Below are 16,147 nucleotides of genomic sequence, written 5' to 3' on the forward strand. Positions count from 1 at the left end.
CTATTCATAAGCAATTTTGAGCTTTAACATGGGACCAAATCCAATTCACCCCATATGTATTATCTATTACAAATAATTAAAACCGGAATCGAGATAGTGGCCATTCTTGCGATCGCCAAGTGGCCCTCCATTAACCCTGCGACTGCCACATGGCAAGACACAGGGCTTGCATTTGACTCATAAATATTGTTTTGTTATGCTTCGTGATTATTTTCATGGTTATAATTCTAAAATTACTATCGCATTGGATGCGCACGCTTAGAGACATAAATTTGCAACAGAGTATTTAAATACAAAACCTATAGGAAACTTGGGCAAATGGAATAGCCGTAGGAAAACTCCACTTCCAGACTCTAGATCCCATCTTTTAATTAAAAATAAAATAAATTCCCAAATCCAATTATTATGGTAATAATTAAATAGGCTTAATTTTATCAAGTAAGAAATCCCACATGATAATAATAACCCCAATAACAGACATAATTACGTAGCAATGGCATTTTATGGCGTCGATTGGATGGAATCATGAGCTGAACTTTTAATCGAATCTCAACGTTCCCCCCACGAAACAGAAGGAAGAAAGAAGGGCAGAATGATGTGCTTAATATTAGGCATTCCGACATCCTTGTTTTGATGATTCCTGTCTCTCTTCCCGGCTCCTCAAAGGCCACACGCTTTTCTCTCTCTCTCTCTCTCTCTCTCTCTCTCCCTGTCTCCCTACGCAATTCGCACGTTCCTTCGTTCGTTCCTTCAATCCGATCAGTGATTCATTCGGACGACGCCACCAACGCCCGAAAGATTCGAACTTGACGCAGAAACTCTCATGGGCGCCTCGTTTCCCACCTGTTTTTGACGTTCCCAGGTTCGTTGTCGAATCTGAATCTGGTGTTCCGGGGCGCGGACGTTAATGGGTAGTGCTTAGATTGCGTTGCCATCGATCGAGGTGCTCTTGGGGATGGCTCGTTTGCATTACTTGGTTGATTTGATCCTTCGAGACGAAGAAAAGAGCACTGTTTTATTCACGCGCTGCGTGGCGTGGAAACTTTTCGGGGCGCGGAGGGTAATGGGTAGTGCTTAGATTGCGTTGCCGTCGATCGAGGTGCTCTTGGGGGTGGGTCGTTTGGATTTCTTGGTTGATTTGATCTTTCGAAATGGGCAAAAAGAAAGGGCACTGTTTTATTCACGCGTTGCGTGGCGTGCAAACGTTTTTCGCCGTCTCAGCTTGGTTTCATGCTTTGCGCAATCCTATGTTGATCTGAGAATTCCTCTTTTTGTTGTTAATTATCACGCGACTGCCTTGGTGCGATGTGTTGGCGCTTTTGTGTTCCGCTGGCGATTATTGTTGTTGTTTAGTTTCAGGATTTGAAGCAGAGGAAGGCATTAAGATGGCTGGTTTTGTTGGCGTTCTGGTATCTGATCCATGGCTGCAGGGCCAATTCACCCAAGTCGAGCTTCGGACCCTCAAATCCAGAGTGAGCATTTTCTTTTTTCCGTTGGGCACATTTTCCTCCTCCTGTTGGGTTGGCTATGTCGTTTGTTATCTTTGATTTGCTTTATAATTGGCTGCATTCTGGTGGCTAATCGAATGGTCTTTGTTGGTTTCAGTATATCTCAATCAAAAATGAATCTGGCCGGGTCACTGTCGGAGATTTGCCGCCCATGTTTGCAAAGCTGAAAGCTTTCAGTGAAATGCTCAACGTGGATGAGATTAGGGTTATTCTTGGGGAATCATGTACAAACATGGAGGAAGAGATTGATTTTGAGTCTTTCCTTCGGGTGAGTTTGAAAAGAGCACAACATTCTGTTATAGTTTTTGGTGATGGTAAGTAGTTGTGCAGACACTGAAAGTACGATTGTTATAGCACTCTTAAAGGTGGGATTATAAAGTTCACTGGCGTAGCAGAGTAGAGCACATACATCTGAAATTCATACTGTTTAGAAATTAATTTTAGTCGTGTCAAACGAATGATAGTGGAATTCCCATCCTTTGGGCAGGCATTTTTGAATTTGCAAGCTCGAGCAACAGCTAAATCTGGCAGTTCGAAACATGCATCTTCTTTTCTAAAGGCAGCCACGACCACTTTCCAGCACACAATAAATGTATCAGAAAAGTCTTCTTATGTGGCACATATCAACAGCTATCTGGGAGAAGATCCGTTCTTAAAGAAGTATCTTCCTATGGATCCAGGGACAAACGCTTTGTTTGATCTAGCAAAAGATGGAGTTCTTCTCTGGTACACGCTTTTTTGACCTTCCAACTGTGTATTCATACATAGAAGATCTACTTTTCATTGATGCCTAAAGTTTCATGATGCAGTAAGCTCATAAATGTAGCTGTCCCTGGAACCATAGACGAGAGAGCTATTAACACCAAAAGTGTCCTCAATCCATGGGAGAGGAATGAGAACCATACTCTTTGTCTCAATTCGGCAAAGGCCATTGGCTGCACAGTTGTAAATATTGGTACACAGGACCTGGTTGAAGCAAGAGTAAGTTGAACTTAGAGAAGATTCTAATTTTGTTTGTAGTGTAGATCTGTTTTACTTTTGAAATCTTATTCTTCTTTTTCTGTCTGGATTTTCCAGCCCCATCTGGTTCTTGGTTTAATTTCTCAAATTATAAAGGTAATTAACTGGATGTTATTTGTTTATTTATCACAAAGTGAATTTATATATTATCAATAGTCCAAGTAATTGATTCTCAAGTTGGTCATTTTCTCCGTGGCTATATCAGATCCAATTGTTGGCTGATCTCAACCTGAAGAAAACTCCTCAACTTGTGGAATTGGTGGATGACAGCCAGGTGATTGAAGTTCAAGATTTCTTTTAAATATATCGATCAGGAAGCTCAGTGTTCTGAAATTATCATTTTGTTGGGGCATTCAAATTGTTGCAGGATGTAGAGGAGCTATTGGGTTTACCACCTGAGAAAGTTTTATTGAAATGGATGAATTTTCATCTAAAGAAAGCTGGGTATGATAAGCAGGTTACAAACTTTTCCTCAGATGTGAAGGTAAGCAGGAGTTTACTAGTACTTTTTATGCGTAGAATAGAAACTGGTAACCCTAGGATTGGAGCATCATCACAAACGTTATTATTTCATCAGCTTAAAATTACAAATGATCTTGGATTTCTGCATCTTTACTAGAAATTGCTACAGTAGAGGTCCCATGAGTTGCTTATAGTGTTCTTTTCAGAGCTTTTTTCTTCTGCTCATGTTGGCACAACTGGTAAGTAGACTGCAGACCTGGTAACAAGAAAAGATCACCGCCAGAAATGAGCTATGGCTCATATTTGTATTTTCTGGTTCTCACAAAGCATGTTTTAAAGTTGGTCTTGTTTATATGCTTGTCTGACACTTTGAACCCCTAATATTTCAGGATGGTGAGGCTTATGCTTACCTGCTCAATGCTCTTGCTCCAGAACATGCTAGCCCCTCCACCTTGGATGCAAAGGATCCCAAGGAAAGAGCAAACATGGTACTTGAGCAAGCGGAGAAATTGGATTGCAAAAGATATCTCACACCCTCTGATATTGTGGAGGGTTCACCAAATCTTAATCTTGCATTTGTGGCACAAATATTCCAACACAGGTGCCTTATATGTCACTTTCTTGTATACATTGTGCTCTTTTTCAATTATTTAGAAACGGTGAGATTGCACAAACCTATGAATAATGGAGTAGGAATTGGTGGGGATGACAAGGTTTTGATAATTGATTGGATTGGGTCTTAAGCAGTGTTTGGGGAATAACATAATATTGTGATTGTGGTTTACGAGAGGCCTTTTGATAAGTGAAAATTGTGCTTTCTTTGCTACCCCTTAGTTAACATAATGAAATGTTTACTTATCTTTCTGCTTTTTTTGCCACTAGATCTTCTATTCCATTTCTCCAAGATTCCATTGTGTAAACGTGTGCTTTCTTTGCTTCCCTGTGGTCAACACAACTAGATGTTTACATTTCCCTCTCCACTTCCACCTGTGCTGGATCTTCTATTCCAATTTCTCCAAGATTTTGCTGTGTCACTTACTGAGCCTTGTGGTAGTTTGAGTTACTATGGTTATATAGCGAGTGTAAAAAAATACCAACTTTGAATTTTATCTGCCTATGGAAAGATTATTAAACTTGTATTTCCCAGCTCTACCATGTGTTAATCTTACGAATCAAATTGCAATAAATCCTCACTATTTGAAATCATATCAATTCTATCTCAAGACTAGACTCCATCCAAAAATTGTCTGTCAATACCTTTTTGCCCTCTTCTGCCTTAAGTATTTATTGCATTGCAATTACGACTATATTATTGTAGAGAAATCTAATTTTTCTTCTCTTTTTTTTTTCATAAAATTTTTTCAGAAATATTTAGATTATGGTTGATATCAAGCCTGATAAATATTCTTTCTGGAATTGTTCATAATTTGAATTATTCTGTGTAAGATATTCTCCCTTGAATAATAAAACTAGATCTTTCTTCTTCCTTTGGGGGCAAAATCGGAATTTGGGAAGGAATAATCTTAATATTTCCCATCACAAGTGGTGCTTGTAGACCTGGGATAGATTTGAAATGAATGTGAAAGCTTTAGTATTTTTGATACAGGATTTAAAGGTTAGGATAAAACTATAAATCCCTAAAAGGTTGGGATTTATTTTGTCATTTTGCCAATTCTATATGAATAGGTGAGAGTGTGTAAGTTCAAAATTGATATTAAGACTGAGAGGAATATTCACCTTTTGAGATGGTACTACACAACAAAATTAATTTTTAACTTTGCAGGAATGGCTTGTCTACTGATACCAAGAAGATTTCCTTTGCTGAGATGATGACTGACGACACTCAAACTTCTCGTGAAGAGAGATGCTTCCGCTTGTGGATTAATAGTCTTGGTACTGCCACATACGTCAATAATGTTTTTGAGGACCTTAGGAATGGGTGAGATTTCATATTTTCTTCTCCAAGTTATCTGCATGTGGAACCTTCAGTAATGTCTAAAATTTCATTTAGATGGGTTCTGTTGGAGGTGCTCGACAAGATTTCGCCAGGATCGGTTAATTGGAAGCATGCCAGCAAGCCTCCTATAAAGATGCCCTTTAGAAAAGTTGAGAACTGCAACCAAGTTATCAAGATTGGAAAGCAGTTGAATTTCTCCCTAGTGAATGTAGCTGGCAATGATATCGTGCAAGGAAATAAGAAGCTCATACTAGGTTATTTCCAACTTTTGATTTTCTTTTTCTTATCAACTGAATTATCTTTTCAACATAACCATTTGTATTTTTCAGGCACATTTTGGTCTTTAGGTTGTAGTTCACATGATGTTCTGCTGGTTGGTGTTTGTAAAATAACCCTTAGTAGTACATAGATTGGTTGTTGGTGGAGCGGAGAGAAATATATATGGGCCATGCATTGTTTTCGTGAATTCTTTCAGCCACAAAACACGAGGTGAACCTAAGGAAGATTCTTAGTGAAATTTTGGATAAGGGGGAGCATCTTTCAATATTTCTTCATTTTTCTGTTTGTAAATATTCTTCCCTCACTACTTCAGCATATCAGACTTATAAAATCACGTGGGTGAAGACTCTTATTATTTCTTCATCCTTTTTGAACTTCTTCGGGAGTTAAAATAGAATCTTCCTTTTCTAATTGGCCCTAGCTAAACTGGCTTATTTAGTCAATTTGTTCTTCCTCAGGGGGAAAAAATACTTTCTCGGAAATGTCTTTTATCCTGATTGCTTTACAGGTGTTCTTGTTATCCAATTTGCAAATTTTGTCCTTGTTTTTTGCGTTGAATCTAGATGCTCCCATTATGTTGCAGAAGCAGCTGTATTCCTTCACCAGAATACTTAAGTTTTAATGAGTGCTCTCATCTTTTCTTCAAAAAGGAAGTGTTTCTTGACCTATAAACTAGGAGGCATTGACAACTCCTTGTTCTTGGTATCTGCAGCATACTTATGGCAATTGATGAGGTTTACTATGCTCCAGCTTCTGAAGAACCTTAGATATCACGCACAAGGTAAGGAAATAACTGACGCCGACATTTTGAATTGGGCAAACAGAAAAGTTAAGAAGGCAGGTAGATCATCCCAAATGGAGAGCTTTAAGGTAATAAAACCAGACAACACCTCACATTAGAATCGAAATAATCATAACTCAAAGTTTGAAATTCTCTTATCTCTTTTGTCTTTATTAGGACAAGAACCTTTCGACTGGGATTTTCTTTCTCGAGCTTCTTAGTTCTGTGGAGCCAAGGGTGGTCAACTGGAGTCTTGTCACGAAGGGGGAAACTGGTCGGTCATTCTTATTCTCATTCAATTAGATATTATATAGTTACATTTGCACATTGTATTTTGCCAACTTGAAGGTTGAAGCTGCTATTTTCTTGGTGATAAAAATAATGGAATGGATTACTTGAGAGTTACATTATCCTCCTTCATCAACCGCACTAGTGTGTTTCCTGTGGACCATGGTAATGATATTTCACACTTTATCTGCAGATGAGGATAAGAAGTTAAATGCCACGTATATAATCAGTGTTGCTAGAAAGCTTGGATGTTCCATCTTCTTGTTACCTGAGGACATTATAGAGGTACTTTCACTTTGATATACTTTAGATATGCAGCTCACAATACTTGTCCAGGAAAAAAGTTTTTCAGTTTCAGTACTAGTTATGGTTCAGTGCTAATTTTGCTTCTTCTCCTTAGCTGTGTCTCCTGATATGCTATGCTATGGTTCTTTATTTAATTGTGCTGGAAAACGATTTGTTGATCATATGACATGACACTACCGTGAAGGTGAATCATTTGTCTCCCCTTGCCTTTTAGTTCTTCATTAGGTTAGTTTGTATGTCTCTGGTGGCAACTGGTTTTAAATACCTCGTTTATATTCTTACAGTGTGCTTAGAACTCTTGGAAGTTCCACGGCACATGATGATACCATTTAAAATGCTTGTTTACAATTTGTTATTAGTTGAGCTTTGATTAAACAGAAGGGCTTCTTTGTTTTTCGCTTCATCATTTAGACAAAGTGGCTGATCTCACTTTGCCTGAAAACTGAAAATTGTCAGCTGATCTTCCTAAGTTTCCCCCACATCATATATGATACGGCTGCTTTGGACTTGCATGTTGAAAAAACTGCTGGTTAGCATTTCTTGATGTTATTTTCACTTTTCCATGAGGACAGGTAAACCAGAAGATGATCCTCACTTTAACAGCGAGCATCATGTATTGGAGCCTGCAGCAACAGGCAGGTGACTCAGAGACCGGTGAATCCACTGATCTAGATGCATCACCAGTGGGTTCTGCAAATGGTGAGAATGACAAGGTTCTGGCCAGTGAGATCTCAGATTTGTCCATCAATGATGCTGCTTCAGATGGCACACCTTCCCAACAACTTGGAAAAGATGAATCTTCTCAAGAGGTTGAAAACACAGGACCATCATCAAATAGCGAAAATGGGATTACCATTGAGGGATCCCCTTCAACTGAAAATGAAAAGGCCTCGACTCATGTGGAAGGGGGAGGACGTGATACAGAATGATGATAGCTGTGACTGTTATTTTCTTCTTCTTCTTCTTCTTCTTCTTCTTCTTCTTCTTCTTCTTCTTCTTCTTCTTGGTTTTTTTTTTTTCAAAAGAGAAAATCAATTTACAGTTGAGTTTTAATTTACACAATAGGAATTGCTCATTCATTCATACTTGTAAAATGCAGAAGGTGAAGGGGTCCTGCTTGTATCCTGCTCATGTGACGATTTTCTTTGCATGACTTCTCTGATCGCACTGAAGCCATATTTGATGCTTCCGGATCAGTTAGAAAATTGAATGTAATTTGTTCCTGCTTTCTCTGTGTATCTCAATATGACAGTTTGACAGTTCCTTTCCACCTGTCTGGGGATGCATCCGTGCTCAGCTTATCTCTTTATGGAACGCTGCTCTGGTTTCATGGCGTACTTAACATGATTGGGAGAAACATTCTTGCAGCTTTCCACAGTTTCCATTTTCAAGCAAGTCTCCAACAGCTTTCAACAGTTTGCAGTTTCAAGCAACGCAGGTAATTGGACACATTAAAGGGCGATACAAGGAAGTCCGATTTGCCCACGTGGTGTGGACAAATCCGTCCGTGAACGCATTTATCAGCAAAATAACTAACAAACGTTGATGTTCACAAAAACCAAACTGGTAAATTGGTAACTTGAAATACAAACCATTCGAAATTCAGAGGCCTATGCCTCCTTCAGTCTCTGCATGCACGCTCAATTCAATTGTTTTAACAATTCTCTTTGCATGCTTATGCATTTGGAGACATGCAAAGCTGTTCCAGCACTTACATGCACAATAGGTTCCTATTTGGAATAATCAATACACAAATTTGTCGTCAAAATTCGTCCGAAGAAATCCTCGCTCAGGAAATTCAGAAGGGAAATGCAGTTCTCACATTGTAGTCTAAGAAGAGTCAAAGATGTATTAAAAACGTGAACTAAAATATCACTCCAGTTACAAAATTTCCACTCTACCCAATGTCTTTTATTTATATTGTAGAAAAAAATGATTACAATCTACATTTTGGTTTTCTATTTGTTTGATGTTTGAGGAGAAAGGACTTCATTATGCAAGACAACCATGATCATCGTCGCTTAAAGTTTCAGACTTTTCCTGTTCAGCCACAAGCATGAGTATCTCAAGGCGCTTATCAAAGAGCAATGCACTCTCATCTCTCTTGTCTAGTTCAGCAGCTTCAGCTTCAAGCCACTTCTCACGTAGGTCATCTAGAAGATTGGCTTGATCAGTATTTGCCACAGCTCCAGGGGCACTTGGAACCGTGGTTCGAAGCGAAGAATCCCCAGAGGGGGTGGCAAAGTCAATAACATTGCACGGAACTCGCGAGTGTCCGCAAATGTCTCAAAGTTACAAGCCATTGTATCTAGACAATACTCTCGCATCTTCAAAACTCCGTACCTACATGTGCAGCATAAATGTCAAACGAGAACTCTCATCCAAGACTCAAGCCTATTTGATAAAACTGAAAACCAAGTACTGAAAATTTAAATATTAAATTTTAAGTGCAGAAAATGAATCAGAATATTATTTGATAATAGCTTAATACAGAGTATTGAATACTATGTAACCACATATGGAATGATGAATATTATTGCTAGGTCTTAGACTTGGGTTAATACCACGAAAAACCCTAAACCGATATACTTGTAATAAATTTATTCCAAATTAATTTTTATATCATGAAAAACCCCAAACAAGTAAAAATTCACCATAAACTAATTTTTTTCACCACCAAAAACCTAAATTGATTAATTTGTGATAAATTTACTCTTCGCTGATTTCCATAAAATTTATTTATTTATTTTCATAAAAGCCATAAAATTTAATTAATACCATAGAAAACCACAAATTAATACGCATATGACAAACGGAGAGTAAAACTCCAAATTGGCAAACCCATCAACTGTCTCATGTCATTCAATTCAGCAATTTAGCAATAAATTTAATGGAAACTAATAAAGGGTAAATTTATCATAAATGTACCGGTTTAGTTTTTTTGGTGATCAAAAAATTAGTTTAGAGTAAATTTGTAATAAGTGTACTATAGGGTTTTTCATGGTATTAACTCTTTAGACTTTTAGCAATGTCATAAGCAAGATTTTAATTCCTTAAAATGTGTATTTTAATCTAAGTAATTAAGTAACACCAACCTTACTTAGCAAATTAAGTGATATTTTTACTTAATTGAATCCTTTAAATCAAGACCAATTATGGTTGTTAAATGTGCTTAATTTTATTGAAGTGCTGAATGTATAAATTTTCAACACTTATTCAACATATTAAACAGGACTGACTACATAGTTTCAGCCACCTATTCCAGCATCAGACACATTTCTTTTCTTGTTTAGTTTAAACTGACCACAACTAAACATCCTCTTTCATTAGACAGACAATGAAAACCAGAAAGAGATTTATTCAGCAACTTCACTGTTTAAATAGAAAAAAATGCCCAACTCTAATGAATTTCAAATTTATTAGCAATATTCAGGGATCTAACTAACTAATTGATTTAGTCACTATGCCTGACACTAGTACACTTCAGTATCTGTGCCTTGAGCACAGCCAAAAGAAAATTGTGCCTTGGCATATATGAAATCATAGAGAGCAAGCGATCAAGAAAATAATAGAATCTGGAGGTATATCCATGCTATACTTACATGTCTGATAGTAACAACCAATGGCACAATTCAGCTGGCGAGGCCATTTCCAAGTGCGGCAGCAATACATCAGCCACAGCACGCCTCAGAGGGAACAATAGGTATCTAGAAGCAGCATCAAACATTTCCTCTGCCTGCAAATTAGTTCAGTGAGTTGCAGCACCACAAAATAGGACCATGTACCTTCAATCATCTAGTACATAGATTACCTCATCTGGATCTACTTCCTTTAAACTATCAGTGTACCTGAACCATCAACGAGCATGTATAAGTTTCACTATGGTGAAACTTGAAGCCGAAAATCAATGAGAGAATAAAATCGTTGAAGTTAAGATTTCATGCATAGTACTCCTAAAGACAATATGGGGTCCTAACTCTTATCAGTGCACCGAATTGGACTGTGACTAAAATTTGGAGAACTATTGAGACCACTACCATAAACCCAATCTAAAAACAGACTGGATGCAAACAGAGACCACTGAAACGTGTTGCCCAACACTTACATATATTCAATCATTTTCTTAAAAATTTCCATGCTTAAGTCATGTTCTTCAAGACATGGAAGTGTAGCTGCAGACGACATATCTTTCTCATCTTGTAAATCCCTCATATGGGATAATCTTGCTCTAAAATATTCTGACCTCGATGCTAAAACCACCTGATGGCAACGAAAAATCTTTTTATCAACTCTAACACAAACATCTGCAAGATCGTCTACAAAATCATTTATCTTCAATGCACCAATAGAAGCAACTAAGTTATGGACACCATTCTGCATGTTGTGCTCCAACAAAGAATTGGCGAGACAAATCTTAAGAATCCGATTCATGGCAGCAGGAAGGCGATCCTCCTCAGGAAGGGACAAACCCTGTAAGATGAATCGCTTTTGAGAGTTATCTGCATCCCTCAACGACTTGTACTCTGCAAACTTTTGGTGGATCAATTCCTTCTCGAGAGTTATTTCCAGTGATGCACATTTGCAGACCTTGCAGATCCTAACAAGATCTTCCATGTCCTCTACAGAGATCTCTAGTCTGTCTGAATAGAAAAAGTGAATAAGGCTGTGAAGCGCAGGATATGACAACTTTTCCCTGGAAAATCTGACTTCTCTGCGATCTTTCCAATCTGATTCAAACTTTTTCTTGAAGAAGGGTGACCGAGCACTTAAGATGACTCTGTGTGCTTCAATAGGTCTACCATGTATGAAAAATACTACATCCGGAGGAAAATGGTCATAATTTGAAGCCTCAGAAGAACCAATACCTAATCAACAACCATATCAGGCATTAGATGGTTACTTCCTTGTAGGGTACTAAGAGCCACGATAAACTGATAATTATCCAGCTAAAGTACAGAGCAACTAGAACCACCATGCTCAAATAGTTAACTAACGTGATTTCATATAGGTTCTACACCATGAGTCTATAAAGTACAAATACATTAAATGGCACTTTCTCTGTGCAATGAGGAATTTTCTAGGTAAATTCACCAGTAAAGCCCAACACCTCTATCTATACAGGACACTTTCAGCACACAGACATCACAGATGACCGATTCATCAAACTCCACTACTTGCAAAATTCCAATAACAGACCAACTCCAAATTCCTACTGTTCCAATGAAATAAAAGTACTTGACAGTGCCTGCTACTTCGACCAGAACCTGAGATTACTCTAAAAACCTTCAATTGCCAAGTCGAGCGTCATTAAGCTCGGACAAGACTTCAACATAGGTAATGAATCCACTAAAACTCAATTCATAGTCAATAAGAATTGAGTCGAGTTCGATGATCAAGTGAACATCTCAACTCACCGACCCAACTATTTTACACCAAAATTATATATCAATTACACTACAAACACTTAAACAAAGTACCTGATCCCGTAAAAAGATTCCCCGATTGCTCCAAGAACGCTCGATTCGCCTCGCAATTCAAGAACGTCTCCCTCAATTCCCCCTGCAGCGGCCCGAGCGGCGGCGGCCTGGCCTCAAAAGCCTTCAGCAGCTTCCTCACCTTCAGGTTGAGCGCCGCGTAGTGGCACCGGTCGCCGTCGAACGTGTGCTCGAAGCAAATCGCGCCGCTCTCGAGCAGCATCCTCGCGGCGTCCAGGTGGCCCGCCAGGCACGCGTAGTAAAGGGCCACGGAGTCCCACTGGTCGCGGGCGTTGACGTTGACGCCTGTCTCGATGAGGTACCGGAGGCGGTCGACGTCGCCGGCGCGGGAGGCCGAGAAGATGTCGCCGTTGGGGACCCTCTTGAGGGCGACGGAGCAGCCGAAGTCGGACGGGTCGAGGTCGATGCCCTCCATGTCGGGGTCGAGCGTCCAAGAAGGGCGCTTTGAAGGCATTCTTCCCTTGCACTCAGGCGACCCAACAATTCAGCGATGATGGAGGGAAATGGGGTGGCTTCAATTATGGAGTTACAGGGAGAATCGAGTGGTGCGAACATGGTGGAGTGAGGGAGGAGGTGTTCATTTTTTCTTGGGTGGATTTCAATGGCGGTGTTTGGGTACGAGGAGGCGGCGGCGGCGGAGGCGGAGGAAGAAGATAGGGGAGGGAGAATTTGGTCTTTTGGGGTTATATAGGTAGGGTTATAAGAGGGATGTGAAGTTCCGGTGTGTAACTGCCATAGCCACTTGAGGCAACGGCATGTCGTTTTCTCTTGTTTTAGTAAGATTTGGAGCCTTCTTTCCCCATCTATTTTCTTCAAGGTGAGTTTTGGTCCTTGCTTTTAGAAGTGATCGGTTCCTGAGCAGTGTGTCTGATAGGAACTAGATTCGAGACCGATTAGAATGGGGACCAGATCAGACCAGTCCGATTTTGTTCTCAAGTGGGCTAATGAAAATGCTGGTGTGTTCTTTTTCTTTTTATTTTGGTAATATTCACCACTTAACAGAGGGTTAAGTGTTAGGTCATATTGAGAGGTGAAGTACAAAAGTGTTAGGATTTGTTCTCGAGGATGGACAATATAGTAATTGCCCTAGGTTGTAAAATTTTCTTGAGTTAATACCTTAAAAAGTACAAAAATTTTCATTTTTTTTACCATAAAAAACTCCAAATTGGTATATCTTTGACAAATTTACCCCAAACTAGTATATTTGTGGCAAATTTCCTCTTTATTAATTTTCGTTAAATTTTGACTAAGTTAAATAATATGTGATAGTTAACTAGTATATCAATTTGCAATTTTACGCTCCGTTTGTCACAATTTATAATTGTTGTGATTTTTTTGTGGTATTAATCCAATTTAGCAGAGTGTATATATGTCACAAATTTGTTTAGGACGGTCGAATAAATTAGTTTGGCGGTAAATTTGTTATAAATGTATCGACTTAGGATTTTTATGGTCAGTCGGGATAAATTTGTCACGAGTATACTAGTTTGGGGTTTTTCATGGTAAAAAAAATAGTTTGGGGTAAATTTATCACAAGTATACCAATTTTGGATTTTTTAGGGTAATAACCCAATTTTCTTAGCATAAATGGCGGTATTTGGTAGGTTAGAAGATGCAATCCCATCCATCAAATCAAAATATGATCAATTATGGTAATCAAGTCACTAATATAAGAACGGATGCCTTTCCTCTCGTTGTATCCCACCAACCAGTTTTGCTCTCTAGAACTCTGTCTTTCTACGATTCGGGTGAACGAGTGAACTATCGGTCTCAAGAAAGGCTAGGTCGAGAGCCACCGCACAATCTCGATTCCAAATGATCGGCGCATGACACTTGCATCTCACTCTCGCATGCAACAACCATATCAAGAAAAGAAATCTTTTGTATTGACATTAAGGGTGAACTGTATAGAGGCAAACGATCGACAGCAATAACATCCCATGTAATTAGGCAATATGGCACTATACAAAAACCCTATTTCTTAAAAGCACGAAAACCCACGATATGAGCTCTTAATACTAAAGATATCTCCATTCCGCATTGTTGAAAATGGTCGTCAAAAAAGAAGCGGGGCTTTTTACGACGAACGGATAAGAGACGGTCTCCATTCCCCTCTGGCCGGACTATGTAGAGCACTCTACCTTACCTTTGCACTATTTCTCGTTGCCGGAGCTGATTCGGAGCCGATTAGCCCGAGTTGAAAGGCTCTCTCATCAAACAATGCTGTGAAGAAGGATCATCCGAAAATTGACAGCGGTCCGCATGCCTTCACTTCCCATTCCACATAGCCCATTCTCTCATCTCGCCCTCTCTTCTTCTATTGCCACAAGTTCCCACCCAGGTCTCACACTCCTTTTACACTAGCCACCCACATTCCTCTTTCTAGGAGTCTCGACAGTTCCTTCGCCACTAGGCCCCTCTCCACCACCGCGTACTCCTCCGTGCACTCGATCCTAATCTAAGGATGATGAGAGTATAAATGATAGTGACCACGTCCTCGGGGAGTATACATCAAACCTCAAAGAACAAGATCCATCTCATTTTCAACTTCCTACCCAAAATCATTGTCCATCTTCCTCCAGATTGCCTTAATCCGTTCTACCTACTATGGCAACACTGGAAGTACGATCATCAGCAGCTTCTTGCAGTTTCAAACGCCATGTACTTGAAAACAATTTATGATTCATGCTCAGTAGATTTTTTCCACAAAAAAATCTTGAAAAAAATAAAAAGAAAAAGAAAGGATACTCACAAATCTCTTTGGTGCATTATTGTTTTTCTTGCGATTGGAAATTTCTTTTGTCATCTCCCAAAAGTCCACCTAATGCAAAAAACAGAAATATCATCAACCGATGGCCAACACCACAGGTAAAAAGAACGAAATCTAACCAGTAAATCTTACATTTCTATCATGTGATAAAACAAGGAACTTGAACTTTCCGAGGGGCATCAAATTTCTGAGCACCCTTTCCCTGGTTAATTGTGGTAATTATAGAGCAAAGTCGTGCTGCATTTACTTGGAAATAAATACATGGAGAATGAATTACACCCTAACCATTACATAATAAGCACCTCTTGCAAACATCACTTAGAACAGCAAGCCACATATCACCTTAGGGAAAGAAGGAAGGAAGGCAAAATAAGGCAAAAACTTGAATTGGTAAATCGTGTAGCAGTAACTCGCTGCCGATTGCTCACGAGCAACACAAAACTCACTTTTCGGATTTTTAAGCATATGTATTCGGTCTTTGCACGAATACTATCTGCACTCAAACAGTTATTAAACTTCCTGAAGGAACATGAATCTTTAAAAAAATGCACAATGCAAGCGAAAGTGATGATTTCCATGAATTGATTTTTTTTCTTTCACTCTTTTCCGTGCTTGCTACAACCACATTTCATTTATGGCACAAATATTAAATGTGCACAGATTATACCTTAACAAATTTAAAGCTCGAATTTTTACACACTCAGGCTCAATGCGTGATTTCCATAGTGGCAACTCCTTCGTGAGCGGCATACTCCTCCTTACGTCCAACCCTAATCTTGAGGATGATGAGAGTACAAATTATAGCCATCTTAAGGTCCAGTTCGGCCCGAGTGATTCCTTTTACTCACTCCTACTTGCTCTCGGCATGATGTGTTTTAGTAATAGCAAAAGACTAAGATTTTATACGTACGTTGATGGCAACTCCTTCGTGAGCGGCATACTCCTCCTTACGTCCAATGAGGATGATGAGAGTATAGATGATAGCCATCCTAAGGTCCAGGTCGGCCCGAGTGACTCCTTTTACTCACCCCTACTTGCTCTCGGCATGATGTGTTTTAGTAATAGCAAAAGACTAAGATTTTATACGTACGTTGATGCGCGCGTTGTTTTTAGCTTATACCTCAATTTCCACATTACTTGCGTATGCTTGTTTGTGGGATTCTCAAAAGAAAAGATTGATGCGCTTTGGTCCACTGATGTACGTCATCGCTAATAAAGACAAGGATCGTGCTTATTTTATGCTCTTGGGGCAGGCCTCGGGAACGTCGACACTAGGGGTGT

General features: G+C 39.3%; 2 protein-coding genes across 3 annotated transcripts; one reads left to right on the forward strand and one right to left on the reverse strand.

The window, feature by feature from the left end:
- The first annotated feature begins 537 nt into the window (after positions 1-537).
- LOC104424683 (fimbrin-5) lies at positions 538-7,869 on the forward strand. Of its 2 annotated transcripts, none has more exons than XM_010037170.3 (15): positions 538-862; positions 1,354-1,472; positions 1,606-1,776; positions 1,996-2,234; positions 2,318-2,489; positions 2,586-2,624; positions 2,734-2,802; positions 2,896-3,012; positions 3,380-3,591; positions 4,774-4,929; positions 5,002-5,201; positions 5,939-6,096; positions 6,185-6,281; positions 6,489-6,580; positions 7,174-7,869. In XM_010037170.3, the coding sequence occupies exons 2-15, from the start codon at positions 1,386-1,388 to the stop codon at positions 7,528-7,530; spliced, it is 2,166 nt and encodes a 721-aa protein (XP_010035472.2). In that variant the 5' UTR covers positions 538-862; positions 1,354-1,385; the 3' UTR covers positions 7,531-7,869. The 2 variants fall into 2 exon arrangements, with proteins under 2 accessions (XP_010035472.2, XP_010035473.2); XM_010037171.3 differs by having other exon boundaries at positions 1,360-1,472.
- Positions 7,870-8,398: 529 nt separating this feature from the next.
- Positions 8,399-12,836, reverse strand: LOC104424684 (BTB/POZ domain-containing protein At2g04740). Its single transcript, XM_010037173.3, is given in 6 exon segments — positions 8,399-8,832; positions 8,835-8,944; positions 10,204-10,337; positions 10,413-10,449; positions 10,707-11,466; positions 12,079-12,836. Coding segments are annotated over 6 exon segments (1,752 nt in total). The 5' UTR covers positions 12,551-12,836; the 3' UTR covers positions 8,399-8,593.
- Positions 12,837-16,147: the final 3,311 nt, after the last annotated feature.

Source organism: Eucalyptus grandis, chromosome 11, assembly GCF_016545825.1.
Source record: "Eucalyptus grandis isolate ANBG69807.140 chromosome 11, ASM1654582v1, whole genome shotgun sequence".
Lineage (NCBI taxonomy): Eukaryota > Viridiplantae > Streptophyta > Magnoliopsida > Myrtales > Myrtaceae > Eucalyptus > Eucalyptus grandis.

Bases quoted from the DNA above. Each gene is read 5' to 3' on its own strand.
- LOC104424683 (XM_010037170.3), top strand. From the start codon at position 1,386: ATGGCTGGTTTTGTTGGCGTTCTGGTATCTGATCCATGGCTGCAGGGC. The intron at 2,625-2,733 runs GTAATTAACTGG...TGGCTATATCAG, and splicing joins TAATTTCTCAAATTATAAAG to ATCCAATTGTTGGCTGATCT. The intron at 6,581-7,173 runs GTACTTTCACTT...CCATGAGGACAG, and splicing joins TACCTGAGGACATTATAGAG to GTAAACCAGAAGATGATCCT.